At 39.4% G+C, this 19,973-nt stretch overlaps 1 protein-coding gene across 3 annotated transcripts in view; it reads right to left on the bottom strand.

Moving 5' to 3' along the window:
• Nucleotides 1-6,248: 6,248 nt before the first annotated feature.
• The window catches only part of ABCB11 (ATP binding cassette subfamily B member 11), a 115,585-nt gene continuing 101,860 nt past the window's right edge, over nucleotides 6,249-19,973 (bottom strand). For 2 of the 3 annotated variants that reach the window (XM_027865671.1, XM_027865673.1), the window contains 4 exons: nucleotides 17,481-17,678; nucleotides 14,019-14,225; nucleotides 9,660-9,806; nucleotides 6,249-7,547 (listed from right to left, as the gene is read on the bottom strand). In XM_027865671.1, coding sequence (XP_027721472.1) covers nucleotides 7,347-7,547; nucleotides 9,660-9,806; nucleotides 14,019-14,225; nucleotides 17,481-17,678 — 753 coding nt within the window. In that variant the 3' untranslated portion in view covers nucleotides 6,249-7,346. Of the gene's footprint in view, nucleotides 7,548-9,659; nucleotides 9,807-14,018; nucleotides 14,226-17,480; nucleotides 17,679-19,973 lie in introns of those variants that run through there. The other variant, XM_027865672.1, reaches the window with a different exon arrangement.

Raw genomic sequence — 19,973 nt, 5'->3', positions numbered from 1 at the left:
ATTTAAACCATTGAAAGATATTGGAGGTACAGGCTGAGACTGTCAAAATTGAAGAAATAGCAAGAGGGTAAAAAAAGCAAAAACAAAAGCAAACCCCCAGCTTTTGCCACAGTTGTTTGAAGAGACCACCAGCAGCAATAGTCACTTGACAGTCTTCAGCTGTATGATTCTTGATTGACTGAAGACAAAGAGTCTCATTAGACAAGAACTTCAGGGCCACCACGAGCTAAAGAAACTCTTTAGTAATACCAGTAACTCTTTGCTGACCCCTTCTGGCTTGATAGGAAAAAACCAAAATAGGAAAGACAGGTACTGCTGCTGATGTGTTATTTAAGAACTGGCTAGGCTGGTTTGTCTTGTTCAGCGTCAGCCTAAGCTGTTTGCTATAAGCTCCATTCTGATTTAACAACATAACAATCTGGGAAGCACTGGCCAGGTTGACCTGTAGCACCCAGAGATAACAAGCTTGATGAGCTTTGCAGTTCTCTTACTTAAAGTGAACTGCAATTCAAATTAAGAGGCAGTATTTTCTAAAAGCAAGGATGCTTCTAAATTGAACAGGCTTGTGAATGCTACATTATCTTGTATGCACAAAAGAGGAAGATTCGCCCTGCTACAGAGTAGTGAGGACCAGCAGGCAAGTAGCTAGCCGAGAAGAGATTTTATGGTATGGAGATATTCCCAAATGGAACAGTTCACTCTTATAGGCTGCCCTGAACACATTTTTTTTTCTTCCTCATGTCTTAGCTTGCCAGATTCTTTTTAATTGTGTGCACACTTTCCCCTACAGTTACTGAGTGCATTGATGGGAGAGTATGAACAATGTTTATGTGTGGATTGTGATGTATTTTTATTGTTCATGTGTTAGTTTTAATATATGGATATCTGTGATATTATTGATTTTTTGGCTAAGTAAGTAATTTTATTTAAGCTCTAAAGTCTCATTGTGAGTGGCTGGTTTGTGTAAGTAGAAATACATTGGTGGATACCCAATAGCTAAAATGAAGGATAAGGGGAATGTATTTCCCATCAACTGGGTTACTCCTAGAACTTTGAGAGAATTTGAATATAACTATTGTCAAGGAACCTAGATCAGCCCGTATGAGAAGAGGTTGGGAAGAATGAGACAACTCAAAGAGTACATAAGTGTCCACATGCCCTCATAAGAGGTGTGAAGATGCCTACATGTGGATGTAGACCCTATGTTCACAGTCCCTTATATTTTGGGAGTTTATGCAGAATTTTACCCACCCACTTACATTGACGTGGGAGGAGAGACTTCAGGGCCCATTTGTCAGTCTAATCAGGGTAACTCACCTATAGAAGTGATAGGTCAATTCTAGAAATACCCCATGTAGCTCAGGAACATAGTATGGTCAGCTTTTTTTTAAAAATTGATTTATTTTTAGTTTTAAACATTCACTTCCATAAAATTTTGAGTTTTAAATTTTCACCCTCCTTTGCCCCCTTTCCAAGAAGGCATGCAATCTGATATAGGTTCTACCTATACATTCATTTTAAACATATTTTCACATTAGTCATATTGTAAAGAAGAATTAGAACCAATGGGAAGAACCATGAGAAAGAAAAACAGGGGCAGCTAGGTGGTGCAGTGGATAGAGCATCAGCCCTGAAGTTAGGAGGACCTGAGTTCAAATGTGGCCTCAGACCAAACACTTGACACTTACTAGCTGTGTGATCTTGAGATCACTTAACCCTAATTGCCTAAAAAAAAAGAAAGAAAAAACAAAACAGAACAACAACAAAAAAGAGGAAATAGTATGCTTTCACCTGCGTTCAGACCCCAAAGTTCTTTCTCTGGATGTGGATAGCATTTTCCATCATGAGTCTTTTGGAATTGTCTTAGATGCTTGCATTGCTGAGAAGAGCTAAGTCTATTAAAGTTAGTTATCATACAATGTGGTTGTTACTGTATACAATGTTCTCCTGGTTCTGCTCACTTCACTCTCATCTTTTTTTTTTCTTATCCTCTCTACAAACCACCCAACTGCCACCCTCAAGGTCAAATGGAAGGCAGGAGGCAAAATCTGGTCTTAGAATGAATTAACCATAGGCAGAAGAGAAAAAGATTTCCATTTCCAAGCTAGCCCCTACCTAAGGCAAAAAAAGTATGTTTTTTCCCCTAACAAAATCAATCAGACTCCTCCCCACACTGATTCCTTTAGAAATTAGAGAATATTTAGTTTAAATCAATACATAGAAATGTCTTCTTTCATGAAAGGTCAGTTCCTCTTTATCCAACCTAAAATATTTTTGTCCCTCAGTTTTATGATTTAATAAAATTATTCTCTAAATACATGGTACCACAGAAGCTAGTAATATTGCTGGTTAAATGAAGACAGCCCTTTAAATATAAATGCATCAGGAAGACAGTGTGAATGAAACTGATGATAAAACATGAATATATTCCTTTAAAAGTCATCATTATCCCGAGCTCATTGACAATTGCAGTTAGCCTTTCTAAAAGAAAAAAAGGCAAAAGGTTAATTGAATCAAGGGAGGTTAGTCAAATCACATTCCATAGATGGAGAGTACTTTGGAAATAATGCAATATCTTCTTTTTTAAGGGGTGATAGGTATACCTGGATGTATTATAACTTAATACTGTTATGGTGCCCCTTTGACACCGGAGCTAGAAACATTTTCTCAGGGCACAGGAAATACTCAAACGTTTGAGTCAATCATAAGACCTCCTTAGGTAGGACAGAACTTTTCAATGTGTTACCTTTTTGCATATATACTTGTGGAAGGGTCTGAAATTTGTCTTTGTTCTGCCAATAGTGGCAGGACAAGTTTAAACCACAAGGAAGTGGGAAACAGAATTGATTAGAGGAAAGAATTTCAGTTGCCTCCATACAAGCCGACAACACTTGAGTCAACTTCCAACAGAACAGGGAGATGAAAAATCCCTTTAAAAGGACTGGGGTATTAAGAAGCAGTCAGTCAAAGAACATTTATTGAACTCCTACTTTGGTCAGCCTCACTGGGGATACAAAAGGAGACAAAAGACAATCCCTGCCCTCAAGGAGCTCAGAATTTAATGGGGGAGACAAGTAAACAAATACAAACAAGCTATATGCAGGAAAAATAGGGAATAATTTTTAAAAGGGAAGGCATTAGAATTAAGAGGGGTTGTAGAAGATGGGATTTTAGTTGGGATTTAAAGGAAGCCGGGGAAGCCAGTAGGCAGAGATGAGGAAGGAGAGTATTATAAGCATGGGGACAACCAGAGAAAATGTCTGGAACCAAGAGATAGAGTGTCTGGTTTGAGGAACAGTAAGGAGGCCAGTGTCACTGGATGGAAGAGTATTTGGCGGGGAGTAAGGTGTGTTAGGGGTGGAGACTAAGTTATGAAGGACTTTGAATAATAAATAGAGGATTTTATATTTCATTTTGGAGGCCATAGGGAACCACTGGAGTTTATTGAGTAGGGGAAGGGAGGTGACATGATCAGATCTGTGGTTTAGGAAAATCACTTTGGTGACTGAAGGATGGATCCAAGTGTGAGGTGATGAGGGTTAGTATTTTCTAAAGAATAAGAGAGAATCTACAAATTCTTCTGTAGCACAAATTCATGCAATTCATTTTATATTGGTCTGACTAGGAAGATCTACCAAATGTCAGGCAATTCAATGAACCTGGCTATAGAATAGTAAGTTAGTTACTCACTGAAGTTCCTTGCCATTGTAATGCCAGCTAGTTCATAATTACCTCCCCAGGGGGCTAATTTGTATTCAAGTGTCTTGGTAGTTGGTGTACTTACCAAAATGTCCCACTAATATACTCCTGAAGAGTAGTTTGCATGTTAGAGGATTGTATTTAGATTATACTTACACCACATTATACCACATTACATTTTTCTTTGTAATTTGTAATTTGTAAGATTCACTAGAAGCAACTGAATCTAGTATACCTAATGTGCAATGCTAACAATGGTCAACATAATACATATGATGACTTTTAGTCTCTAAGTTACTTGCAATGTTGCTTTTACCGTGAGTTCTTTTCAGATCACAACTGATGCCATAATCTTTAGCTTTCATAAGTGTGGCAAGCAGCACTTTCTCTACACTGGAGCCAGTGGCTGAGGACACATTTTGACATTATAGAACCACTCAAATCATGGAGACTTGGGACTCATCTAATACATCTAGGCTTACATATCCTAGCAGCCTAATATAAGAGATGGCTTTTCTGATTTCCATTGTCTCTTAGTCAGTGATATTATGTGATAACCAATTATGGAACACCACAATCTCAAATGAAGTAAAATTCCTAATAAAGGACAATGTCTTCCTTAAGACATTTGTGAGTAAGTAGGCTATGACATTTTACCAGTGGTGAATATGAATACAAGAAGTGTCTTAAAATACGTTTTCAAGAGCATAATGTGACTAGAAAAAGAGGTGGGTCAGTAATGTAACAAGAATAAGAAACAAAAGATAGAGACACTGAGCTGGACAATAGTATTAAAATAACTAGAAGAAGGTGTGCCGTGTGTTGGGTGTACACTCTGTGGAAGATTTAGAGAAACAAATGGACAATCATCATAAGAATAAAAAGGCAAAGAGGGGTTGTGATTCAGTTCAATCTGAGATGCATTTATTAAGTGCCTACCATGTGCTAGGCATTGAACATACAAAGACAAAAACAAGACATTTTCTGCCAAGTGACTTATTTTCTACTCACTGGAAGGAGCAATTACATTTATGAAATCACAAATCCATCTAAGTTTTATCTTATGAAGGCTGAAAGGTAATGTACGGGCTAGGCTAGCGACTATTGAGATTGAATGTAAAGAAACACCAATATTTCAAGGACAGTTTCAGGTACAAAAGTATGTCAGGTAGAGAAAAGGCTATAGCCCAGGTGAAGGGTCTTCCACAATCTGAACCAGGAAATGTTGACTTCACTTTCTACTCCAGAGATGATGTCTCAGCTTCTTGGAACTAGAATGTCAGCTAACTCTGGAACTCCTTCCCTGCTCTTCTTCTTCCTGCCCTCCTTCCCTATCCCCAGTCCATATTTCATAGTATGTGGGGAGTAAAAAGCACCAAGCATATTATTGCCCTACCCCTGCAGAGCATGAGAGAAACTGCCCTAATTATGAGAAAACATTGAGCATAATGGAATTAGCTAATTACTCTTATTCCTAAAGCATCTTTCACAGGACCTGTCCAGCTGTGCTTCAAAGGAATAGTGGTAAGAACTCTGTCAGTGCTATACAATGGCTCTTCATTTGGACTCTACGGTGTGTTTGCTTCCATGTTCTTCTCACAGGACTAATTTCTTTTCTCCTTGAGCTACAGCATAGTCCCCTTCACTACAATTCCCTTTTAAAAATTTTATTAAGCACGTGCCATGTGTAAGGCACTGGGGATATAAAGGTAGATATGACACAGCTTCTGCTCTCAAAGAGCTAACAATTTAAAAGGAGAAGAGACATCTATACAAGAAACTGGGAAACAAAGGTGAACATAAAGGCAAAGGAGAGGTCTAGGAAAAGTATTATGAGACTTGAAAGAGAGAAGGTTTTGTGGGGTTGGTGGAATGTGAATGGGGCTATGAGAGAAGGGGAAGGATTGGGGGAGAGGGGGAGGATGGGGGAGAGGGTGGGGTCTTGAATAGATAGAAGTGTGGATATATGGGAGGGGCCGAAGCTGGTCACTAGAGGTCTTTCAAATGTCATCAGTCTAGGTCCTAAACATACTGTTGTGTTCTAAAACTCGTAATTTGGATGCTTGAAATTTGGAACACATTTTCCTAAAGAGAAAATACTATAAATAATCTATGCCTACTCACTAAAGTCTATTTAGCCCATATGTCAGTAAACTTTAGAACTAAGAGCACTACCATGAGTTTGTTGCTCAGAAGCAAGAGACCAGTATGAGGAAGTAGGGAGTTTCCTATTCCTTTCTTAAGCATAAGGAGAGCTCCGGAAAACATTTTGAAATAGATGAGATTTTTTTCCTTTGATACCCTCCTGCCTCCTTTTTTTGCACACCTCTTCTCCCATACCATTGTTCCTATGCTCAAATGTGCAGTCATCTCATGCTATCCAAGTAGCCTACCCAAGCCTGTTCTCTCTCCACCTCAAGCCCAGAGCACCATTATTCATAATTCCTTAATTTCTTTTCCTCTCAATCACAGCATCAGATCTAGAGCTGGAAGAGACGTCATGGACCAGGTTCTACTCCATCATTTTACAAATGAAGAAACCGAGGCCTAAGGAGGCCGAGTGATTTGCCCAAGGTCACACTGGCAGTGAGCATGAGTCAGGGATTTGAACCTGGGTTCTCTAATTCCAGAGACAATAGTCTTTCTAATGGACCGCGCAATCAGTGCTTCAGTTTTCTCAGTGTGGGTAATCATCTCTGATTGAATTATGCATACCAGTGTAGGCCTGATAGACCCTTAGATCTCCCAGGGATAACTACATCTTCAGAAAAGGAAGCTTGGACATCCTTAGGAGCTACTAATTGGTGGAATTTCAAGTAATGTCACATAAAAAAGTGAAAATAATCAGGCAACATGGGGGTACAATAACTTTGGTCAGCCATCACATAGGCAGGCTGACCCTGGTTATAATTTCTCTAGGCTGTTCTTGCTTTTCACAGTTTCTTCCCTCCATCCATTTCTGAAACCACAGATTCTCTATAGACATAAACTTTTTCAAAGCATCTCTCAATGTAGTGATAACAAGGCCTCCACTAAGGGTGTCCAGATAGGTTGAGATGCATTGAGATGTGTTCAGATGCATACTAATGTCTACATTTTAAGTCTGTAGGTCAGAGCCTTTCTGTTCACAAATGTGACTGGAATATATATATATCTTTGATATAACCATTCCTTTATCTCATAACATCATAGGACGATTGATTGAAGGAGCGGGGAATATTTAGTATGGAGAAGTGAAGGATGATGGGGGACATGGCAGCCGTCAGCAGATATCTGAAAAGTTGTCACAAGGAGGAAGGACTGCATTTGTTCTGTTTGCCTGAGAAGGCAGAACCAGAAGCAGTGGGTATGAATTGAAATGAGACAAATTGAGGTTTGATGTTGGAGAAGGCTTCCTAACAATGAATTGTCCGTAAGTGGATCGGGCTACCTAGGAAGAGGGTGGGTTCCTCTTCCTTTGAGTTCTTCACAAAGAGGCTGGATGACCACATGTTGGCTATCTTATAGTAAGGATTCCTTTTGTCTATGGGTTGGACCAGAGGGCCACTAAAGTCTCTCCCAACTCTCAGATTTTGTGCCTCTGTGATCCTCATGGTTTCTTTTCAAAAACAACCTATATTTCAGGTGTGCAAAGTTCTTGAAGGAAGTCAACTAATGGGTGCTCCTGTGGTGACTAGTTTGTAATACACTCCACCTTGGGCCATCAGTTCATTGTGCGTCCCTTTTTCTATCACAACTCCTTGTGACACAACAGCTATAATATCTGAATGTTGGATGGTCGACAGGCGGTGGGCAATGACAATGCACGTCCGTCCTTCTCTGGCTTTATCCAAGGCTGTTTGCACGGTCTGTGAACAAAAGACTAAAAGTTCAAGTGGAGGAACATGGCACCAGGTGTCATCTTGTAATCTGTGCATGGCTTAATACCACAAAAGCCTGATTGAACATGGTGAGGGCATCTTCACCAACATCATCACTGGCATTTATATGGTACTTTAGTGCAGTGGGTAGAGTGACTTGGAGGCAGGAAGACCTGAGTTTAAATCTTGCCTCAGACACTTGCTAACTGTGTGACCCTGGCCAAGTCACTTAAATTCAGTTTCTTCATGTATAAAATGGGAATAATAATAGTACCTACTTCTCAGGGTTTTGTTGTAAGGATCAAATGAGATATTTGTAAGGTGCTTTGCAAATCTTAAAGCACTATGTAGATGCTAGCTTTCATTGCTATTTTCCCAACAACTATCCTGTGAGGTAGGTACTATTATTAATTCCATTTTACAAATGAAAAACTGAAAAGAAATCACCCAGCTAATAAGCATAGACATGGTACTTTGCTAAAAAAAAAAAGGTGCTATAAACATTTTTGGTATATATAGATCTCTCACCTCCCTCTTTGAATTCTTTAAGGTACAAGCCTAGTAATGGTAACACTGGATCAAAGGACATAGACAATTTATCAGCTTTAAGGGAATACTTCCAAATTGCTTTCCAGAATAGTTGGGCCAATTCACAGTTCCACCAACAGTACATTAGTGTGCCTGTTTTCCAACAGTCCCTCCAACATTTGTTATTCTCCTTTCCCTTTATCTTTACTAATCTAATAAGTATTGAGGTGTCTTTTCCCAAATTGTATACCATGGAACTCTGATGTTCCACACAAAGTGAACAAGATTTCCAAGAGAAAATTTTTATACTAGCAATATTTTTCCTTCTAAAATGCCAAATATAAGATTATGTATACATCAAAAATAATTATTGTGCATGACAATTTGTGCATGTAAAAGTAAGCCAGTTTTCCTCTTCTTTTTCCTTCAAATTCCCACAAGTCCTCTCCAAACTAATATTTTTGGGATCCATCAATATTTTTCAAAGCCAAAAGTGTCTCAGGTCCAAATTAATTTGGGAAACAGGTGTAGGGTTTAGTCAATTACACCTGACTCAATGTCCAGTATGTGTGTATGTGTATATATATATATAATATATATATATATACAGAGAGAGAGAGAGAAAGAATATATGAATATATATACATATGTGTGTATATATAGTGTGTATGAATATACATATACATATGGATATATAAATATATATCATCACTTTCTTTGTGTTTTTATGAGTCAGGGCCCCCCTACTCTGACCTGTAACCTTACATCTTCAAAAGATAAAATGCAGAAAGGAGATGGAATTGAAATGCAGATTGAGGCAAATATATATTTTTAGACATGGCCAAGACAGGACTTGGTTTTCTTGATTTTACATATTTGTTACAAGGGTTTTGTTTTCTTTCTTTTTCAATGTTTGGGGGGTGGGGAGATAGAAAGAATGGAGAGAACACAGATATTCATTAATTTAAAAAGATATGTAATTTGAAAAAAGATTAATTTAAAACACTTGTTAGTTAAAAAAATTTTAAAAACAAAATTAAAAGATAAAATTTAAAATAGAAAATTTGGTTTATAATAATCATCATCCTTTGAAAATCTCCATTTGGGTTCCTGAAAGAATTTTACAAATAAGCCTTATTTAATGATTGGACTTTTGCTTATTTGAAATAGCTACATTGAAAACAATATTGTTCTTAACTATTTGTTCAATTGTATCTGACCCTTTGTAACCCCATTTCAGGTTTTCTTAGCAAAGATCCTGGAGTGGTTTGCCATTTCCTTCTCCAGTTCATTTTACAAATGAGGAAACTGAGGCAAACAGGGTTAAGTGACTTGCCCAAGGTCACATAGCTATAAGTGTCTGAGACTAGATTTGAATTCAGGAAGATGAGTCTTCCTGTCTCTAGACCTAGCACTCTATTCACTGTGCTACCTAGTAGTATTGCATGCTTCTAAAAGGAATGTACTTCTAGAAGATTGGGAAAATGACATTATTTGCTACAAACACATTTAAAACCAAAGACATAGACATAATCACAGCAAGACTTTCCATATTCCTTTGGAAATACATACCTTTTCACTCTCTGTATCTAAGGCAGAAGTTGCCTCATCTAATAACAGTATTTTAGGATTCCGAAGGATAGCACGTGCTATCGCGATACGCTGCTTTTGACCCCGAGAGAGCTGGGAACCCTGAGCCCCAACATTAGTTTCATATTTCTGAAAAAAAGTCAATGAAATAAATAAAAAAAAATTTTTAAAGTCAATGAAGCAATGAGTTACTAAATTGGGCCATTGTTGCCATGCCCTATAGGTCCCTAGTTGGCAATGGCTTCACCACATGGCATGGCCTTGTATCCATTTTGCATTTATTATGTATGTACTTATATCTGTTGTCATCCCTGTTAGTTATATAGGCCCCACCCTTACCCCAGCATGGACTTTCAGTTTTGCCTTTTTATCCCCATTGCTAAGCCCAGTAGCTGACACAAAGTAAGCACTTAATAAATACTTGTTAATTGTTGATTGATTGATGACTCAGGTCATCTCTTACTTAGAAGTCATCTAATCCAAAAATTCCATTTTTATAATTTTTGTTAGATATTTTTTATTAGATTTTTAAAATCTAATTCTCAGAGAAGTTAACTGACTTATTTAAGGTCACTAAGGTGGTGGTGTTTAGTTGTTTCAGTCACGTCCAACTCTCTGTGACCCCATTTTAGAGTTTTATTGACAAAGATATTGGAGTGGTGTGCCCTTTCCTTCTCTAGCTCATTCTACAGATGAGGAAACTGAGGCAAATGGGATTAAGTTACTTGCCCAGGGTCACAGAGCTAGTAAGAGTCTGGGGCAGGATTTGAACTCAGGAAGAAGAGTCTTCCTGACTCCAGACCTAGTTCTCTATCCATTGTGTCATCCAGCCACCCTAAGCAGATAATTTAATCTCCTATTTCACTGAAGAGATCTATCACTCATGAGCTTTTTCAGCTCCCTTCCTCCATTCTCCATAACTGCTCAGCATCATCACCCACTTTCTCTTCCCTGATTGTAGTGATAGGAGAGATGTTCCTATTTCTTATTAATCCTGCTACCCATATCTTTGCTTCCTTTACCTCTTCCCATCTTATCTAGGACCTTACTTAAGCAATTATTCTCTCTTTTTTTTGTCTTTCTATCCATCCCTGTTTCTTTTTCTCTCTCTTTCTCTGTCTGTGTCTGTCTGTCTTTGTCTCTGTCTCTCTCCCTCTTTACTGGTTCATTCCCATATGCCTACAACATGTGCACATCTCCAAAATCCTAATGTAACACCCTTGGACCATTACTGAAACTTGGGGCTTGCATGGACCAGATTCAATCCTGGAGGCTTCTCAATGATGAATAATATCTTTGACTCATGTTTGACCCCACCCAAAAAGACTCTTCTGGTAACATGTGAATTTTATTTGTTTTGTCCCTACCCATGGATTCTCCTGGGAACATCAGAATTTTACTCGTGTCTAAAAGACCCCTCAGCTCCTATGTGAGTACTCAGGCTAACAAAACATCAAATATAGAATGTTTTACTTAACACAATAGATTATTCCTCATTTTTGAGAACATAAACTGTCAAAATAACTCTTCCTTTTTCTGACTTGGTTTATGCCTTCTGTTAGTACTTACACAGTCTTCTAGACTTGTAATACTACCCTGTCATATATACCACCCTCATTTATGTTTGATGCTGCCATTTCCAAACCATCTACACTCCCCACCTCCACCCTTCATTTTGACCTTCTGTTCCCACCACTAAAGTGAGACTGTTCTCTCAAAAGTCATGAATGACCCCCTAATTATCAAACCCAATGGCCTCATCATTCTTCACCAATTTCTGAGCTCCAACACTATTGACCACTTTCTTTTCTTGGATTCAGAGACATAGTACTCCCTTGATTATTTTCCTGCCTCTCTGACTGCTCCTTATGCATTTCCCTCTTTGTTTTCTCATCCTCTTTGATCTCTTTCATGTGACTGTTCTCCTAAAGTCTATCTTTGTCCTTTCTTTTCTTTCTTCTTTGGTCATCTCCTTTCCCTCCAAGGCTTTAACCACCAGCTTCTAAATCTGGACACTCAGGCTTGACTTCCTTCTCAACTCCAGACTCACATATCCAACTGCTGGGTATATGGCATGACAACTGACATTTACATAGGCCTTTCAGGTTCACAAAGTGCTTTATATACACAATCTCATTAGATCACAACAGCTCTATAAAATAGGTATTGAAGCCATTTTATCCTCATTTTATAAATAAGGAAAACCAAACCTTAGAGAAATTAAGTAATTTGCCCATGATCACATAACTAGTGAGTTCTGGAAGTGAGATTCGAACCCAGTTCTTTCCTGACTGCAAGACCAAGATTCTTTCCACCATACCACACTGCCTACCATCTGTCCCACAGGACCTTAAACTCAAGATGTCCCAAACTGAGCTCGTTCTATTCCTCCTGACATATGTTCTACTTTTTGACCTTATATTTTTCTAGTCATTCCATGCCCCATATTCATAACCTTGGGTTTACTTTCAGTTTCTCTCTCCTCCACCTCTCATTCACAACTAATGACCAAGTCCTGTTGATTCCACATCCATCACATCTTATATCCATCTCCTTCACTCTATTTCACTACCACTGCCCTAGTACAAGTCTTTATCACCATCCATTCTCGTCCTCCATACAGTCTCTCTGTATATAGTTATTTACATGTTGCCTCCCAGTTAGACTGTGTGTGCTCTTCAAGGACAGGGACTGACTTTTACTTCTCTCTGTGTCTCCAGTGTTTAGCACAGTCCCTGACACATAGTAGGTGCTTAATAAATGTTTATTAACTGACTGACTATTTTAGTCCATCTTTCATTACACTACCAGAATCACTTATGCTTATATCTTGTTGCATTGCTTCTCTGCTAAAAAATAATTTTGAGTGGCTCCCTATCATTTACCAAGTAAAGGTCAAACTTCTTTGACATTCAAAGCTTTGTATAATCTTGTGACACTCTACTTTTTCGGACTCATATTACTTCTCCATATACCTTTCCTTTATTTATAAGACCTATAAGCCTCATTGAGGTTCTCTCTAACAATGGGGATCTAGGTCTGCTCTTCAATTCAGAGTCTTGGAGAGCTGCCTGGAAGTTGCACTCAGAACCAAGATTATCCACTGGTCTATTTCAGAGATATGCCTTTCTGACTCCAAGGGTGGCTTTCTGGCCACTGTCATGTTTCACTTCATGGACTCTATGCTCCAGCTAGATTGAACTCCTCTCTGTCCCTTGAGCTCCCACACCTTAGTGGCTACTCTCAGGCTGTTTCCTATGCGTGTAATGCATTCCTTCCCTGTTCTCTTTGCCAGTTGAAGTCCTATCTATTCAGAAAACCCACCTCAAATATCACCTCTTCTAGAAAAACTTTCCCCAATTTCTCCTCCCTCCAGAATGCACAGAACACTTTGTTTTATAATGTGCTTGTTAGGTAATACTGAATAAATTTCGTTGGTGTCTCATGCCAGACTATCACTTCCTTGACCGAAACTGTTTTATTTCTCCTAGGGTCTGGCACATTGTTCCACACACAGTAGGTGCCTGATAAACATTATCTGTTGTTGTTGTGCTGAAATTATCCTCACAACTTTGTAATTTATAGTAAAGCAACAATATTTGCCTTTCACATCAGGATATGCAATGAATAATTATCATATTGTTTGAGGAGTAGACCAAATCTCTGCAGAGGCTTGGAATCAAAACTATGGGAGCCATTTAGCCAAAAACCTTGGAGCAATGAGCAATAAGCAAATAGGCCCCCCCAAAAAGCCAGTTTTCCCCTCCAACTCTACCCAGAGCACCACTCACTTTTACAAACAGAAAAGTAAGCAACTTCTGTGCCTAGGAGATTCTAAAGGAAGAGAAAAACCAAAGTTAAAGGGGATATTTGCCTCTCTGGGAGGGTCCAACTTCCTCATCTTTATTCTACTCTGATCCCAAAAGAGACACTTGAAATAAACTCTTGGTGATGGAGAAGCACAGGATTAAAGTAGATATGAGTTAGTCCGCAGCACTCGGAAAGCCAGTCTACAATATAGCAGATGCAGCTTATACCTGCCTCCAAGTTGATAGGGCCCAAATGAGGTATTATCTTGCCTGCCAAATTCTGTAAGGTTCTTTTCTCAAGTGTGCTTAATGAGTCTTCCCTCAAAACATAACAGAATGTTGATACAGTACATTTATTTTACTTTGAGAGTAATAAAGTCTGAGTTGCAAGAAAATTACCATGTGTTCATTTACGACCTTGGGTTTCCCTTCCCAGTCACCACTATTCTGCTTTTAATCTTTGCTTCCCTTTTCTGTGGAAAATTCTTCTGGAAATTCTGGGGATGATTCTGGATTCTACTGTGGTACTTACCTCCGGAAGTGACATGACAAAATCATGTAGCTGAGCCTTCTTTGCTGCATCAATGACAGCCTCCATTGGAACGTCCTTAGTGTTATCTCCATACCGGATGTTGTCAGCGATGCTGCAGGCAAATAATATGGGCTCCTGAGATACAATTCCAATTTTAGATCGAAGGAACTGGACGTTAACATGTCTGCTATCATGTCCATCTATTATCTGCCAACAAAGGGGATAATACAGTTCATCATAGTTTGGAATTCCAGCTAGCAGGGCATTTTCCACATTCAGAATAATACATTTCTTCTTAGAGGAAGAGCAGAACAACATTTCACAGGTCTAACAAGGCTTTGATTTGGTTGGAACTTGGCAAAACTACAGCCCTACAAGGGACTCCGATACAATACATCATCTAATGTATGCTTTGGGGCTCTATGACTTTGTTGATGTGGCTACTCTCTCCATCAAGGCAAACCACAAACTATCTAAACCTTAGTCAGTGGTGTTCATCTGTTACTATAACCAAAAAAAAAAAAAATCAGCTGATAGTCAACCTTTTGATGAAGAGTTGACCATATTGGGCTTGGTTATTGGATGGCAGACATATTGACCACCACTGAGCCCATACTTGAAGACTTCCTGCTTGGAAGGACTTCCTAGGGCTTATGTTCCATTGTCCTAGCCCTTAGAACCTCGAAGCACCTATCCCTCCCAGGGTTGTTGTTAGGTTCATATGAGAATGTTTGTAAAGGGCTTAGCACAATGCCTGGCACATAATAGTCACTTAATATCTTTTTATTTCCTTCCTTCCTTCCCTCCATCCTTCCCTCTTTCCTTCTTTCATTCCCTCCTTTCCTTCCCTCCTTCCTCCCTCCCTTCCCCTTCCTTCCTCCTTCCTTCTCTCCCTCCCTTCCTCCTTCCTTCTATCCTTCCTTTCTTCCCTCCATCTTCCTTCCTTTTCTTCCCTTCTTCCTTCCCTCCTTCTTTCCTTCTTCCTTTCCTTCCTTCCTTCTTTCCTTCCTCCCTCCCTTCCCTTTCCTTTCTCCTTGTCTCTCTCCTTCCCTTCCCTCCTTCCTCTCTCCCTCCCTGCCTTCCTTCCCTCTTCCTTTCTTCTTCCTCCCTCCCTTCCTTCGCTCCTTTCTGCTTTCCTTCTAAACAGCACTAAATTTACTCTCAAATAAGCAATGATGGTGGTGGTGGTAGTGGTGGTAGGTAGCGTGTGTGTGTGTGTGTGCATGCACACGTGTGTGTGTGTGTGATTGAACACTGCCCTGTGAGGAGACTCCAGAATGCCACATAGTGAGAGGAGATATAGAGATTCTGGCTTAGAGGGCAGTAAGGCAGGGCCAATATGTGAGATGAGTTCACCTGGTGTGTGGCTACGAACAGGGGTGCGGGAGGAAACTAGACATTTGGCAGCTTCTTAGTTTAACTAATGATTTTATTTCTTTCTATTCTGCTAAAGGAGGAAAAGTACTACCAAAATGTAAATCTAACACATTTTAAAACTGTACACTTTCAAAAAACATTATTTTGAATCTGTACCATAAAACTTTAGTGCCCTGGAACAGAATTCTGATTTCCTTGTCCTGGTTATAGTTTGGTTGAACAGATACAACGCATCTTCTAGTTACTATAGGGAGATAGAAAAGACCTGGTAAATATGGTCTTAGTCTTCAAGGACTTTAGAGTTGTCTCAAGCAATAGGCTTTATGTGAACGGCGTTTTTGGAAATCATATTCTATTCCTTTGAAAAATATTGATTCCACTATAATCTGTTTTATAAATACTCTAGTCAGCAGCTACTTTCAAAGCAGATTAAATATCTTTACTGAAAACGACTAGCAGGAAGTGATGGCAAATACTATGTAATCATTCAGCATTCGTTGAGAATAACTGAGTCCACTTCTCCACTATCTTATTCCTCTTGATCTCACATTCCTGGTCTTTCTTAATCTACTCATATCCATTTGCTTATTTCTTCTTAGCCCTTGTTTGCTTTGCTTTGTTTGGGAATGTGCTTTAGTTGCACCCTTCAGTTCCCATTGTGTCTCTCATCACTGTATTATCCATCTCCATTGTCAGTTTCCCTTCTCCTCCTTTCCCATTCTCTCCTCACACTGTTCTTTGTTTTCCCCCTTTCATTCTTCCCTTCTCGCCCTTTTTTCTCCCCTTGTTTCCTTTCTCCCTCTATCCTCTTCCCTTCCCTACCTGTCTCCCTCTTTTTCTCTTCCTTTTTTCCTCTCTTTTCCTCTTCCCATCTCTCCTTTTCTCCCTTCCCTTCTTCTCTCCCCTCTTTTTCCTCCTATCTTCCCTTTCTTCACATCCCCTACTGCTCTCTTTCTCTGACTCTTTTTCCCCCTCTCTCTCTCTCTTTCTTTCTGTCTCTCTCTCCTTCTCTCTCCCTCCCTCCTCCATTCTCATTCCACTGTACCAATTGCCTAACAGAACTTTTATACGTCTGACACTTTCATGGAGACCCCCCAAAAAACTCAATAACTTGGGGTGGCCTTTAAAAAAAAGCAGCATAAGGAAGTCAAAATAGCAAGCTAAATTCTTCATTTGAACATTCTGCTCCAGCATCTGCAGTATTTATTCCATTTAGATAACAAGGCACTTGAAAAAAAATTATCTATCGGGTCCTTGGGTACAGCCTTTTGACTGAGTCCAAGTCTTACAGAACAAATCCTAAGGGGATTTGTTCTGTGAAGTTTGGACTCAGTCAAAGGGCTGCTCTTGAGCAGCAAGAGGTCTACATGTAGCCTTGAGGCTGCAGGATCCCCACCCCTGATCTACGTTTTTCTTATATTCTACTTTGTACCAACTTTGACCAACTCAATTCACCGTTTCCTGCTACCTTGCCAATTGCCCCTTTCTCAGATTTCCCATCATCCCCATTCTGGTTGGGCTTCACTTTCTGCTTTATTTCCAGGCAAGCCCAGACTTCTCTTAAACACAGTGAGCTCCAGGCTTACAGTGTGACCTGCCGTCATTGCATGATACAATAGTCAGCAGGCTACCTGGAGGAAGGAATTATGGGAGCAAAATCAGGTCAACCAGCAAATGACTGTAAATGGAAAAACATTCACAGGGTTAAGTGTTCAAAGCAAAAGCCAAGGAGTATCTCTAGCCAACTGGAACCTTGGAAGAAAATTTCAGGGGTTTGGAGATAACTAGCTAGATGGCAAGGGGAGCACCTTCTTATATTTCTTATATTTTCCTGTTGTTCAGACTTGTTCAGTCTTACATTTAAAACTACCAAAGACTAACTTTGACCTCAGGTCTTCCTGACTCCAATCTCCCTCTCTATCCACTATGTCATGCTCAACCTGTGATTTCTTTGGTATAAGGGAGCTCTTGGTGAGAAACTTCCTCTATCAATTTAGACTGATTCTTTGCAAGTCTTAGACAATTGCCTAGACTAGAATCCTGTAGCAAACAGGATGGCAGGAAGAAAGCCTTTGGACTGCTTACCACTTTCCCTTTGTTGGGGTCGTAGAACCTCTCCAGCAGCTGAACACAGGTACTTTTGCCACAGCCGCTACTTCCAACAAGTGCGAGGGTCTGCCCAGGTTTAACAGACACCGAGAAACCATTCAAAACTTGTACAGTAGGGCGAGATGGATATGTAAATTTACAATCAATAAAGTCAATGCTCCCTTTGAAGTTGTCCTATGGATGGAAGAAATAGGGAATTACTTATGTTCACATCAGAGCCCAGAACCTTGAAAAAGTACATTAATCCTTTCTTTCTTTCTTTCTTTTTTGGCTAGGCAATGGGGTTAAGTGACTTGCCCAGGGTCACACAGCTAGTAAGTGTCAAGTGTCTGAGGCCAGTTTTGAACTCAGGTCCTCCTGACTCCAGGGACTGTGCTCTATCCACTGTGCCACCTAGCTGCCCCACATTAATCCTTTCTTAAGACACCTTTACCATCATGATGGCAGAACATGCCACTTAGAAATAGGAACTGAATAAAGTAAAATTCTAATTGTGCGCTATTAGATATGGAGGGCAGGGAAGGTCTGAGTAATGAAGTGATAAGAATCTCCTTCCCTTTTATCTGTTCCTGAGTGCATTTCCTTTCCTTGGTCCACTAGGAAAGAAACCAGATCCCAAACTCTGTGCCACTGAAGGCCTACAGCAAAAAAAAAGATATTAATAGGGCATATTTCTTGAATTCATGCCTCCTGATCTATTCACCTTGTAATTCTAGAAAAAAACATCATTGCTTTCCCTGAGAATGACTCAGAAGCAAAACTGCCAGGTCCTATAGAAAGCAGATTTAAATCATGGGCAGTGGAGAGACATGGTGACCTTTAATATTGTTCTGCAATTCACTTACAGTGGCAGGGTTTTTTTCTAAAGGTTGACTTTGCAAAGTTTAGGTTTATTCAGGTCATTTGGTCAACTTTAAAATATTTTTGAAGTTCTGAGTGTGATGTAAGTTTATTCAGCCTTCTTGGAGCAAAGGCAATTTCCACATAATATCCCCTTATCCCCCACCCCCAACACACACACACACACACACACACACACACACACACATACACACTCATATACACATAGTCCATTAAAAAGATAGAAGGACTTAAAATCACTTTGGGAATTATCAGAAAATAAATATTTGGAAAGAGTACCAGATTTATTTCCCTGTGCAACTATTAGCAAGTTATTTAATCTCTTTGGACCTCAGTTTCTTTATATGTAAAATGAGGAGGATAGACTAGATGGTTCCTAAGGTCTCTTCCCAATCTAAATCTATGATTCCATTTTTTGGGGGAAGGCAGTTGGGGTTAAGTGACTTACCCAGGGTCACATAGTAAGTGTCTAAGACCAGATTTGAACTCAGGTTCTCTTGACTGCAAGCCCAGCACTCTATCCACTGAGCCACCTAGCTGCCTCCCATATGATAATAAACATAGTCTAAGGTCCCAAAACAAAGCAAAGACCCTAGGTTTTTTGGAAAATAAAAATTCAATGAAGATTGAACCTCTGATCCATCTATCTATGTATACTTATAGCCACCTGAGACAAGAAAATGCTGAAGAAGGACACTGGAAAATATAAGAAGGTGCTCTATCCACCTTGCCATCTAGCTGCCCCTATGGTCCTATTTTCTAAAGCTCAAATTAATTTCTTTTTTTTTCTTTCTTTTTTTGGCTAGGCAATGGAGTTAAGTGATTTGCCCAGGGTCACACAGTTAGTAAGTGTTATGTGTTTGAGGCCACATTTGAACTCAGGTCCTCCTGAATCCAGGGATGGTGCTCTATTGACTGTGCCACCTAGCTGCCCCTCTTTTTTTTTTTTAAATTAATTTCTTAAGAGTTTACATGTTGCTTAAGATAAGTAGTTAAATCTTACGGAGTTGATTAGAGTTAAAGTTAAATCAAGTCGGGGTTAAAGGTTCAGTGACTTGTTCAGGCTTACATTTAAAACTACCAAAGACTAACTTTGACCTCAGGTCTTCCTGACTCCAATCCCCCTCTCTATCCACTATGTCATGCTCAACTTGTGATTTCTTTGGTATAAGGGAGTTCTTAGTGAGAAACTCCCTCTATCAATTTAGACTGATTCTCTGCAAGTCTTAGAGAGTTGCCTAGACTAGAGCACTGAGTGATTAAATAACTTACTCAGGGTCACCTAGGCAGTATGTGCCAGAGGTAAGACTTGAACCTAGGTCTTCTTGGCTCTAAGACCTGCATTCTAACTACAATGGCATACTACTCTTCATAATTCAATACTGTTAGATGACAAATATATTTCAGGATTCCATTCCAGAACAACTTCAATAGAAACATGGCAAGTACATCTGCTTTCATTTATCTTGAGACAAAATATATTTAATGTTTGTTGTTCAGGCATTTTCAGTCATGTCTGACTCTTCATGACCCCATTTGAGGTTTTCTTGGCAAAGATACTGTAGTGGTTTGTTATTTCCTTCTCCAGCTCATTTTACATTTAGGAAA

The sequence above is a fragment of the Vombatus ursinus genome, unplaced genomic scaffold, assembly GCF_900497805.2.
Source record: "Vombatus ursinus unplaced genomic scaffold, bare-nosed wombat genome assembly UNPS02014779.1, whole genome shotgun sequence".
Lineage (NCBI taxonomy): Eukaryota > Metazoa > Chordata > Mammalia > Diprotodontia > Vombatidae > Vombatus > Vombatus ursinus.
Note: the sequence above shows the minus strand (reverse complement) of the source record. Positions and strands in the feature narration are given on the sequence as shown.